This window comes from Prunus mume, linkage group LG2 (assembly GCF_029339155.1).
Source record: "Prunus mume cultivar Tortuosa linkage group LG2, ASM2933915v1, whole genome shotgun sequence".
Taxonomy (NCBI): Eukaryota; Viridiplantae; Streptophyta; class Magnoliopsida; order Rosales; family Rosaceae; genus Prunus; species Prunus mume.
This window is the reverse complement of record NC_142699.1, coordinates 37578283-37590304: the sequence shown is the minus strand read 5'-3', so window position 1 is coordinate 37590304 and position 12022 is coordinate 37578283. Positions and strand designations below refer to the sequence as shown.

The window sequence follows — 12022 nt, the reverse complement described above, 5'->3', positions numbered from 1 at the left end:
AATCTTTCCATGGCCTTGTTGGAGAGGACAATCTTGTCCATCAACAGTTAAGACAATGTATATGTTGAGGATGCAGAAATTTATACTTTTTATGAAACCTGAGGATTAAGAAAAAAGGACTGATTGAACGTCAGCAAATGCTGTAAAGCATCATCGATTGATAAGCAATGCCGATCCAAAAATCATAACATGTACAGAATTTCACATTCTTGTCCCTGTTCAATTACCATTTTATGGCCATTTTTCTGGTCATATAAAGCATTTGTAATTACTTTGTGGTTCCTCATACAGAATTGTTCTTTAACTTTACCCCTTTCTCATTGTGTGATCCTCCTTCCATAAGGAAAGTGATACTTATTCCACCATAGCTCTGGATTTCAAAGTAAAATGGACTGAAACAGCTTGAAAGGAAGGGGCATTCTATACAGATTGAGATTAACATTGATTCTACACAATTAGCTCTTCGCAGTTAAACATCAATTCGTTTTCATATTTTTCCAAAACAAACCGCTCCTTTGAGATTATAATGCTTGTAACAGAGCATTTCTTGTCTGAAAACGGTTTTCTACCTGTTCTTCCAGCTCGATGAAGATAATCAATAGCAGTTCTTGGCAGATCATAGTTGTATATATGAGTAGTTTCTGGCAAGTCAAGCCCTCTGGCCGCTATATCTGTTGATACAAGAAGATAGCTGCCTCCTTGTCTCACTTCCTAAGTTAAGTAAATAGACCCATCAGAAGATTTCAACATGAAAAGGATTGCATACAAAAGACCAATAGTAAATGGTAGCATATTTGGAAATTTTGTATGCTTTTAAAAGGCAACTCAGAATATTGAAAACAGAAAATGTATTTCTGTTTGAGGTCTTCACACCCAACACTTTGGGTGTCCATCTCAGTTTCTATCACTTGTCTGTCCCCTCAGCTACACAATTGCAAAGAATTAATTGCCCGTATCTGAAAATTCAAAATCTAATGACCATTTTTAACATTTTTAAGACCTGCCTTTATCATACATCTGCTTTTCCAAAGATGGCATTACTTGAGTAGCCTCAAAGTTGATCCCATATGACTATAAATTCATAAAACAATCAAATATAACTAATACTACTTTAGCGGAATTGAACATGATTTACTGATTCAGACCAAAAGAGAAAAACATGTAACTTACAGACAGAGAAGCTGCCCGTGAATTGAAATTCATGTCTTCTTCCAAAAGGAGGATGTCTGAATATCCCTCATATGAAGCCTTCAAGAAATTAATTAATAGAGTTGCTGACGGAGCATTTCCAGCCTTTTTTGACTTCTCAGACTGACCAAATAGATAAAAACTTATATATTAATAGAATGGAGAGCCCATCTATATAATTGTAAGGAACAAGAAAAAACAAATTTATATTATATCAAAACTTACAGATTGTAAGTTTTAAATACATATCTTTAACTCATTCCTTGTTATATATGAACTATGTCTAAGTGACATCTTATTAGAGGTTTACTTTCTGGGTAAATAATTAATACAACTACAAAATACTTAAGTTCAAATCAGATTTGAACCCAGCTTCAGCACAAGATCATGAAAAATAAAATCACATAGAAGGATATGTGATGCAAACCTGCTCACCAACAAAAACAATAGCAGACTGTGGTGCATCAGACTGTAACAAGGACAACAAGGTCTCATGCCTTCTGTTTTTTAGGCATATCTGTTAAGTATGAACAGAAATAGAATATCATTAAGAACATGGATGCTCCTAGTGACAGGTAAACCAGAAAACAGAATGGAGTAGATTACATGTTTTAAGAATTTTCTTACCACAAATCTATGATGTAAACATGATGGCATAGGCTCAACTGGATTGACATGGACATGAATTGCATCATTCTGTAAAGTACATACATACTGTTATGCAAAATACAAGAAACTAGAGGCAGCATTGTATGAAATCCAAATAAAGGTGACATGGAAACAAGAACTATATCAGCAAACCTTGGTCCATTTCTGCTGTATACACTTATCTAAAAAGATTTTGTGCTGAGGAATGGAAGCACTGGCAAAAAGGGTCTGACGGGTATTGATTGACGAATAGGAAGTCAAAAGCTTCCGAAGAGAACTGACTTGTTTGGAACTGAACATGAAATCAACCTAACCAAACAGTGAATATAAGACATTAGTTTATTCAAGAATCATTTTCAGACAACCTTGAATAACCTTTTAAAAAACTTATCATTCTACTCATAGAATGTCCCAGTCCATATAGAGTTGAAATTTCAAAATCTAAGCCACAAGAAATAGCTAAGGAACAATTAAACACCAAATTGCGTTCCGGTTTACCTCATCAATTACCAGCACTCGCATTGCTTCAAGCTTAATCATATGCTTCTCAAGCATTTGGCACAAACTCCCAATCGTTGCCACCACAATAGTAGGGGGCTCCGCCTGAAAGATTGAACCACCGAATAAAGCTCATCATACAAGTACAATATTTCTTTTCGATATCATGTTAACATTGTTAGTATCTAGTCCATAACTATAAATGGAGAAAAACTTAAAGAAAACTAAATAGACTAGAATTGAGCACCTTTAACCAACTCTTGTGCCTCATCAACATTCCTCCATCTAAAAGAGCCATAACAGTACAGGATTTCTGCTCCAATTCGTCTTCCTTAGGCTTCGTAGCCAACATCCGAGCAACCTTTGTAACCTTGCACATACATAGAGTCATCTTGTTCAACTCACTTAGAGGACATGATCATAACCATATCATACCATACGATGCAAATACAACCATTGTAAAATTGCAAAAGAGAATCAAAGTCTTAAAGTCTTACTTGCATGCCAAGTTCCCTAGTGGGCACCACAATAAGAGCTTGAACAGCTGATCTTCGAGCGTTCACAATAGAAAACACCAAAAGCAGGTATGTCAGCGTCTTCCCAGAACCTGTCTAGAGGACCAAAATCCACGGCAAGATTCAAACTTGGTTACAAAAACACACCTAAAACATCTAAAAATTCAAAGGGTATACGAATTTGACCTGCGCGTGAAGAATACAATCGCGGCCCGAGAACAGCGTCGGCAGAGCTTGCCGTTGTACGGGCGTTGGTACAACGAATCCCAGTTCCTCCATTCTGCAGAGCACGTGGTCGGGCACGTGGGATTGGCAAATTTGGCGGAGGGTGAAGGGTTCTGGTTCGGAGCCAGCTTCGGTGGTGATAGGTGTGGAGTTCAGAAGTGCCTGTATTGGGCTACAGTTGGATACGAAGCCATTGGAGGAGAAGAGTCTAGGGCTAGGATTTAGGGATTGAAAGGGAAAATTGGCATGACGGGGTTTTTGAGAGGGTTTAGGAAGTGACAGAGGGAGAAGCTGAGTAGCTGAAAGTGTAGCCGTTGCCATTGACAGAGCAACACTCCAGTCTCTCAGTTCAGACTATTTTAGCGTCATTATCTCTTCGATTATATAGGCATGCGCATGCCAAAGTAATTATGAAACCAACGTGGCTAGCCTGATAGAAAATGTCAATGACTTGTCGCATACCAATAATCTCAAGATCAGATAGAAATTATTTTGACTCTGTTTTTGAGAGAATAGCTATAGGATTTTATTAAAGGGAAGCATAAATAGTACAAAAATTGGGCAATGTCATCAGGGATTAGGCGAGCTTCTCTACACATATGAGCTCGGTCGTCAGTCTAACTGAGTAGCCTTACCTGCTCAACTGCAAGTAGGAGTAGGAACCTAACCACTGATAGAGTACCCCCCTCCCCGTCCCCCTAGGAACATACCCGTAAAAACTACTTGTTACAATCCTCAAATAAAACATCAACTAGGAAATCTGGAGGTTCCTCGAACCAAGAGATAATTGTTCCAATGTGTAAAGCAGAGCGAGCAATGCGGTGTGCAACCTCATTTGCAGTCCGACGGACATGGGTAAAGCCTTCTCCAGTCATCTGTAACAACAAAAACTTAGAGTCTTCTAAGATAGGGCCAATGAAAGATCTATTCAAAGATGAACATCCAAGTGCCATAACGATCTGGAGAGAATCACTCTCAAAACATATATTAGTTAAACCCCTTTCAGCCGCCAAAACCGCACACCTTCTCGTGCTGCCAAAGCCTCACTTTGTAAAGCTGAAAAAACATTATCAAACTTCCGAGCCCTTCCTGCAATGAAAGCCCCTGTTGAATCACGAACCACCACTCCAACCCCACCTGATTTGGTATCTGCATTCCATGCTCCGTCCACATTGATTTTGAAAAAGCTCATGGGAGGCTTAGTCCACCGTTGGACCTGATCACGGGTGGAACAAGATGTCCCACCATACCCATTAATTTGGACAAACTCAAGAAGCCTATTGCGTGCAACAAGGCCTACCAGGCTTGGGCATGAGCTTTTATTTTTCCACAGCAAGCCATTCCGTTGTTCCCATATTGACCAGCCTATCATGAAGAATAGATCAAGATCAGCAAGGGTTAACGATCTGATATAGTGGCTAACCCATTCCCAAACTGATGGTAGCCTCTCCAAATTACGCAAAGAGCTTAGAGACGAACTGAGCCAGCAGCAACGGGCAAAGGGGCAGTCGCGCAGCACATGGAAAAAAACATGTAGTCTTAACAGGAAAAAAAAAACATGTAGTCTTAACAGGAAAAAAAAAAACATGTAATTAAATATTCATTTGAATAATAATTAGTGATGACATTCTCCAATAAGCATTTAAGTTAAGAATTGATTACACACTTCTAATTTCGGCCGTTGAATTGTATATAAGAAACTACCAACACATTGGGGGGTGTATTCAATTGAGATTTTAATAGATTGTAATTACATGATTTTAATGTAATGGATTTCAGCCGGATTTGTAATTATATGATTTTACTCATGATTTTGATAGATTGCAATTACATAATTTTACTTATGATTTTAATTCACTTAAGATTTTACTTATGATTTTAATATATTGCAATTACATGATTTTACGTATATTTCTATACAAGCTTGAATTCTACCACCCATCATCATTCACCTAAATACATAACCTAAAGGAATATACCCAATTTTTAGGGTTAATATAAAGATGGAAGCATAATAACCATCAAAGGTTAGTCCAAGAAGAGTACACCGACATCAACAATGTAACTCCCAACATAGCCACACATGACTATAATGAATACGTTAAAAAAACACAACACAACTGAGAAACCAACAATAGAAATATAAAAGCATAAGCAGAGGCTAGAAGCTACATCCAAAACCACCAACATCTAATGTAAAACAGATTGCACCATAAATACAAAATAAAGAAACGTACTGAAAACTCCTAGCCCAACCCCATGACTACTCCTAGTTTTTGTCAAAGCTTGGACCAAAACTGTGGAGTGAAAAAAACACCTTGCAGCTTATCAACGTTTCTTCTAGATTGTGGGTAAGGCTTTTTCTTTCTTTTTTTGTTTTGTCCTGGTCCCAAACGTTTTGGGATAGGGAATTAGAAAAAATATTTAGCCATGTGCGTTGTATGTGCAGCAGCTACGCATAAATTTTTTTATTTTAAAAAAAGCCTCTTTGAGGCATTAGATCAAGCAACTTGTGGGCACACCAGTAGAGTTGTGAAGGGCTGTAACTCCTTGCGAGGAAATGTCTACAATGAGCAGGAGATTCTAAAAAAAAAAGTATCGAAAATATAGTTTTGCTCCAAATAAGCTTGTCTACAAGGAAAGAAGAGCTCTTGAAAATGCCTATTAGCTCCAGAAGAGGCAATATCATCTTTCTTGTTAATGTTTCTTATCGTCTCTTTTATGAAATATTTTTTTTATGTACAGTCGAAAGCATATAAAAATAGTGGGCAAAAAAAAGTATGAGAGCATATATGAGAATGATGCATAGGAAGATGAGATTTGTTATGTGATTTGGTATGTATATCACACACTCAAAAGTCTCACACAATACATCATTTAATGAAATACATCAAAATTAGTAAGTTTTTGAATATCCCGATACTTTTTCTTATCTTTTAAAAGTCCTAATTGAATACCACCGAATTTGTATTGATTATTTAAAAATCCTAATTGAATACCACCAAATTTTTGTTGATTACTTAAAAATCCTAATTGAATATCGCCGTACTTTTAAGCTTCAAAACAATCCATTAAAATCACAATTGAATACACCCCCTTTAATGAATGCAATTCAACAACCAAGATTAGAAGTATGTAACCAATCCTAAGTATCCACAATCATGCTCTCTATTTCTTAGTTAAATTTTAGCTAAAAACATATAAAAGTTATTTTAGGAGCTCTCTATAAAATTTAAACTCCAATCATGCTCTCTAATTTATGAAGTCATAAATGCTATAACTCTTTTTTAATTGGTCTATCTCTATTAAAAAATAATATAAAAAATAGTTAGCATTAATTTAAGGTTTGAAATACTCAGAGTTGTATTTTTCAAATTCCTCCCTAAAATTTGTCTAAGAAGGTTGTTTAGGAAGCTCATGGTGGATGCTCTTAACATAAAATATTTATTGGAGAATCTTTCTAATTGGTGATATTAACTCTTTGAAGCCTTAAAAGGTGCAACTTAAATAGTTTTATCTTTTTTTTTTCTTACCTAGTTTTATCTTTTATATTGTGATTGCATTGCATGTTTATTTATTGTTATTTTTTTAATTAGTTTCTATTTTATATATTAGATGCATTTTGAGGTATATAATGTTGGCGAGATATACTAGTCTTATTAGGATATTTCTTTCTTATTCCATTAGGATTTTATTTGTTTCCTTTTTGTATAGATATTATGTAATTAGGACTTTTCTTATTTCCTAGTATAACCCTACTAGGGTTTGTAACCTTGTATTATAAATACCTCCTTTCGGAGAATGAAATACATCTGAAAAATATTCTACCCATATTGTTTGACTTGGCATCAGAGCCTACTTTTCTGGTAACCTGTGTGTTGTGCCCACCCGTGTTCTATCCCTTTTTTTCTCTACATGTGCCGTGTGTGCCCTCCTGGGTTTGCGTGTCGTGTTGTAGTGTTCGTGCATTTACTGTGTTCGTGTCATTCCTGTCTTCGTGCATCTGCCGTATTTGTGCCTTTGCTGTGTTTCGTTGTGTACTTTATTGTGTTCGTGCTTGTCTTCGTGCATCTGCCGTTGTGCCTCTCTGCTGTATACTCTGCCGTAATCTGTTGAATTTCTGCTGCAATCATGGGTGATAACTCCATTGTTGGTGCTGTTGCTGTTACCTCTACAAATTTGTGTGTCTCTGATTCTATTCAGTCGGCTCCAATACTTGGATAATTGACACTGGTGCTTCTGATCATATGACTTATGATGCTAAATTTTTTGATGAGTTGTCTAGTAACACCCGTGACCCATACATAACTAGTGCTAATGGCTTGCCCTCTCCAATTACTGGTAAGGGCACAATCTCTCTCACTCCTACTTTGTCCTTATCTCGTGCGTTACTAGTTCCCAATATCTATTGTAACTTGTTATCTGTTGGTCGATTACTTGATACACTTAATGCTTCTGCTACTTTCTATCCTACGCATTGCTCTTTTCAGGATCTCAAGACTCACGAGACGATTGAGCATGGTAAACGGATAGGGGTTATATTATTTGACATTGCCTTTTGCACCAGTTCGTGATCGTGTCGTTAATACTGTTCAAAGTTGCAGTGTCAAAGACAAACAACAAATTTGGTTATGGCATCGTCGCTTGGGACACCTGTCATTTGGCTACCTTAAGCGTATGTTTTCATCTTTATTCTGCTCTTGTGATGAGTCAAGTTTTAAGTGTGAGACATGTATTTTGGCCAAGAGTCATCGCACTGTGTTTCCTTTGAGTGAAGTAAAGCTGTAAAACCTTTTGATTTAGTGCATTCTGATGTGTGGGGTCCGCTCGCGTTACTTTGAACGGATTTCGTTGGTTCGTCACATTTATTGATGATTGTACCCGACTTACTTTGGTTTTCTTACTGAAAAATAAACATGATGTTGCTTTCATCCTTCCAGAGTTCTGTACTATGGTATCTACTCGATTTATGCTCAGGTCAAAGTATTCCGGACTGATAACGAAGGCGAATATGTGAATAACACTTTGGCATCTTTCTTCCATGCTCAAGGTATTATTCACCAAACGACAACCTCATTTACTCCTCAGCAGAATGGTGTGTTTGAACACAAGAATCATCAGTTACTTGAAGTTGCCCGCTCCCTTATGTTGGACATGTTTGTTCCCCATCATCTTTGGGGGCATGCTGTTTTATCTGCTGCCTATTTGATTAATCGTACACTTAGCCGGGTTCTTAATTTCAAGACTCCACATGATGTGTTTGGTGACCATGTTTCCCCTGTCTAAGTCTTCAAGTTGCCCCCTAAAGTCTTTGGGTGTGTTGCCTATGTTCATGTCTACTCTCATCAACGGAGTAAACTTAATCCTTGTGATCTGCGATGTGTTTTTATTGGTTACTCGTCTACTTAGAAAGGTTATAAGTGCTATCATCCACCTACTCAGAAGGTGCATGTTACTTTGGACGTGACTTTCTATGAAGAAGTGTCATATTATGTATCTCCCTCCTCTCCAATTCAGTGGGAGATGGGGAGTGAATTGGAGAGTCTTGGATTGGATAATGATGTGTTTGAAGATGTTACTCTTAGGAAGGAAACGACCTGTCGCACTGAAGCAAGTGACCGGTCACCCATATATGAAGACGAAACTTGTGGTCCCTGTGAAGAAACTATTGATCGCCCTTTGGAACTCGATCAGTCGCCCATATCTGGAGATGAAGCAGGTGCTCTCGGTGTCACTGAAGCAAGTGACCAATCTCTGTATTTGAAAAATAATGACAGTGATTCTTGTATGGATGAGTTTGATGTAATACCCCCTTCTGCCTTGCCATTGCCCCAATATACTCATGATAGTGAATCAAGTGAGGTAATTTTTAATGATCTACCTGTGTCAACTTATCAGTTACCCCCACGAACCACTCGTGGGAAACCTAAAGTACAATATTCTTCTGATATACATGCCAAGTCTAAGTATCCTATTAGCCATTTTGTGTCAACTCATCGTTTGTCTAAGTCATATGCATCATATTTGTGTCAATTATGTAATGTATGTGTGCCAACTAAGCTGCAGGATGCTTTATCTAACCCAAAATGGATGGATGCCATGAATGTTGAAATGGAATGCCTTGAACAAGAATAAAACATGGGATTTAGTTCCTTTGCCACGAGGGAAGAAAGTTGTTGGATGCAGATGGGTGTTTACTTTGAAGTATAAAGCTGATGGTTCCATTGACTGTTACAAGGCTAGATTGGTAGCAAAGGGTTATACTCAGACCTATGGAGTGGATTATTTGGAGACTTTTGCTCCAGTGGCAAAGCTCAATAATGTGCGTGTACTATTGTCCTTGGCTACTAACCGCAACTGGCCCTTATTACAATTCGATGTCAAAAATGCATTTCTACATGGTGACCTCAAAGAGGAGATTTATATGGATCTCCCTCCTGGTATTCCTGTAACCTCTAAGGAGGGTGTTGTGTGTAAGCTACGGAAGTCTTTATATGGATTAAAGCAGTCCCCATGAGCGTGGTTTGGGAGATTTGCAGTATCTATGAAGAAATTTGGGTATTTACAGAGTAACTCAGACCATACTTTGTTTCTAAAGCGTCATAAAGGTAAATTGACAGCTTTAATTATTTATGTTGATGATATGATTGTGACTGGAGATGATCAGGCAGAAATGCAAAATCTTCAGAAGTATCTGGCTTCCGAGTTTGAGATGAAGTCATTGGGTAATTTGAAGTACTTTCTTGGGATTGAAGTTACTAGATCTAAACATGGTATTTTTCTGTCTCAAAGAAAATATATTTTGGATTTACTTGCAGAGACTGGAATGTTAGATTGTAAACCAATTGATACCCATAGTGAACAGAATCATAAGTTGGGGTTGTATTCTAATCAAGTCCCTACAGATAAAGAGCGTTATCAACGACTTGTGGGGAAATTGATTTATTTATCTCATACACGTCCTGACATTGCATATGCAGTGAGTGTAGTGAGTCAGTTTATGCATTCTCCTAGTGAAGATCATATGGGTGTTGTGATGCGCATCTTGAGGTATCTGAAAGTAACTCCTGAAAAAGGGTTAATGTTTTCTAAGTATGGTCATACAGATGTTGAAGGATACACCGATGCTGATTGGGTAGGTTCGGCTACTGATAGACATTCTATGTCTGGGTATTTTACGTTTGTTGGTGGTAATCTTGTTACTTAGAGAAGCAAGAAACAAAAGGTGGTGTCTCGATCTAATGCTGAGGTCGAGTATCGTGGAATGGCCCATGGTGTATGTGAGTTACTATGGTTGAGGAGATTATTGAGAGATCTTGGCTTTGGGCCTAAGAAACCTATGGATTTATATTGCAATAATAAGGCTGCGATTGCAATTGCTCATAACTCTGTACAACATGATCGTACAAAGCATGTGGAGGTTGATCGAAATTTCATTAAAGAAAAGTTGGATGCGGAGATTGTTTTCTTCCCATTAATTAGTTCTGAGTATCAGTTAGCAGATGTCCTTACGAAGGCTCTTTCTACTAGTATCTTCCACAACTCGCTTGACAAGTTGGGCATGCGTGACATCTTTGCTCCAACTTGAGGGGGAGTGTTGGCGAGATATCCTAGTCTTATTAGGATATTTCTTTCTTATTCTATTAGGATTTAATTTGTTTCCTTTTTGAACAGATATTATGTAATTATGACTTTTCTTATTTCCTAGTATAACCCTACTAGGGTTTGTAACATTGTATTATAAATACCTCCTTTTGGAGAATGAAATACATCTGAAAAATATTCTACCCATATTGTTTGACTTATAACTCATTATATCCTTTGATTAGGTGTATCATTTTTTGTTATCAATGAAATTCGCTCGCGCAATCGAGTTTTTTAATAAGCTAAATCCAGGCCAGTTCATTTTAAAATCATGAATACGTCCATGATGACACCTTGATCGTGTGTTAGAAAGAAAAGAAAAAAAATCATCAGCAAAGTGTTATCTAACAATTTGCACTCAACATCTCCATCTCTTACAAAATCAATCCAATGGGACCTTTTGCCGGTAGAGAGATCCACGTCAGTTTGAAGCTGTATGGGTGGAGTTGTTGGACGGTCAATCCAATGACGAGTTCTATTGAAGCTTGTAATCAAATCTAACATAATTGGACCTTTTCGTTATGGCCCTTATACTTTTCTGCATTTCTTCTAAAGTGCTTCTTATTTGCAAAAATCTCGTTTTGCCACCCAAAAACGCATGTCATGCAAGTTTAAATATTGCTTTGGATAGTTAGAAAGTTAAAAAAGCCTCATATAAAAAATACTTTGATTTAGAATGTGCCAACAACTTACATGAATTAGGTGTTTTATATTTTTTTACGATTTTTTTTTCCTTTAGGTATAGGAAAGTTGCATTTTTCAGTTCAAGTAATGCACCTTCTTTTGTTTCTTTTGATGAGTTAGGTGGTGTGCTACTTGATTATAGATTTCACCAATAATGGCATAAAAGAAACCATACTTACTTTTCATGAGATGTACCTGGCCATTTGTCATTTCTTTGTCAGACTTTAGTTTACTTTAGCTCAATTTATTTAGATGGAAAATGCAAAAAGTTGATAAAACCTAAAAACGATTTTCAACCAAATTATTGCTAATTGTTAGAGGCAGACGTGGACTTAGTTAAGTCGACTAGAGCGGATGTGCACCGTATTCTGCTCTGAATTTGAATCTCCCTTTTCGTAGTTTAGATTAGATTAAAGTAGAATATTAGTTGTATCAACAAAATAAAAATAAAAATTGCTAATTGGTAGAGAATATTTCTTATTGATTATATTTAAGGCTTCAACCTGGCAATGGCATTAAAGGCTAAAAAGTTTATTTCTTGTTTAGTTTTTGGTAAGAAAACTGCAAACTAGCGGTTGCTGGCTTGCCTTGCCAACAATAATCCAAAAGTAAAGGAGCAA

At 37.0% G+C, this 12022-nt stretch overlaps 1 protein-coding gene across 5 annotated transcripts; it reads right to left on the bottom strand.

Moving 5' to 3' along the window:
* Positions 1 to 296: 296 nt before the first annotated feature.
* Positions 297 to 3508, bottom strand: LOC103322811 (P-loop containing nucleoside triphosphate hydrolases superfamily protein). Of its 5 annotated transcripts, none has more exons than XM_008224750.2 (9): positions 3036 to 3505; positions 2832 to 2945; positions 2582 to 2704; positions 2335 to 2439; positions 1990 to 2145; positions 1816 to 1884; positions 1616 to 1705; positions 1171 to 1311; positions 297 to 707 (listed from the first exon to the last, which is right to left on the bottom strand). In XM_008224750.2, exons 1-9 carry the CDS (start codon positions 3393 to 3395, stop codon positions 705 to 707), a joined length of 1161 nt encoding a protein of 386 aa, XP_008222972.2. In that variant the 5' UTR covers positions 3396 to 3505; the 3' UTR covers positions 297 to 704. The 5 variants fall into 5 exon arrangements, with proteins under 5 accessions (XP_008222972.2, XP_008222971.2, XP_088902997.1 ...); XM_008224749.3 differs by having other exon boundaries at positions 297 to 711; positions 3036 to 3501; XM_089046871.1 differs by having other exon boundaries at positions 297 to 711; positions 2832 to 2941; positions 3036 to 3430.
* Positions 3509 to 12022: the final 8514 nt, after the last annotated feature.

Excerpts from the sequence above, each read along its gene's own strand:
- LOC103322811 (XM_008224749.3), bottom strand. The coding sequence starts at position 3,395 with ATGGCAACGGCTACACTTTCAGCTACTCAGCTTCTCCCTCTGTCACTT. Across the intron at positions 2,946-3,035 it reads ATTGTATTCTTCACGCGCAG|ACAGGTTCTGGGAAGACGCT; the intron begins GTCAAATTCGTA and ends TTGGTCCTCTAG. Across the intron at positions 2,146-2,334 it reads GAGTGCTGGTAATTGATGAG|GTTGATTTCATGTTCAGTTC; the intron begins GTAAACCGGAAC and ends CTGTTTGGTTAG.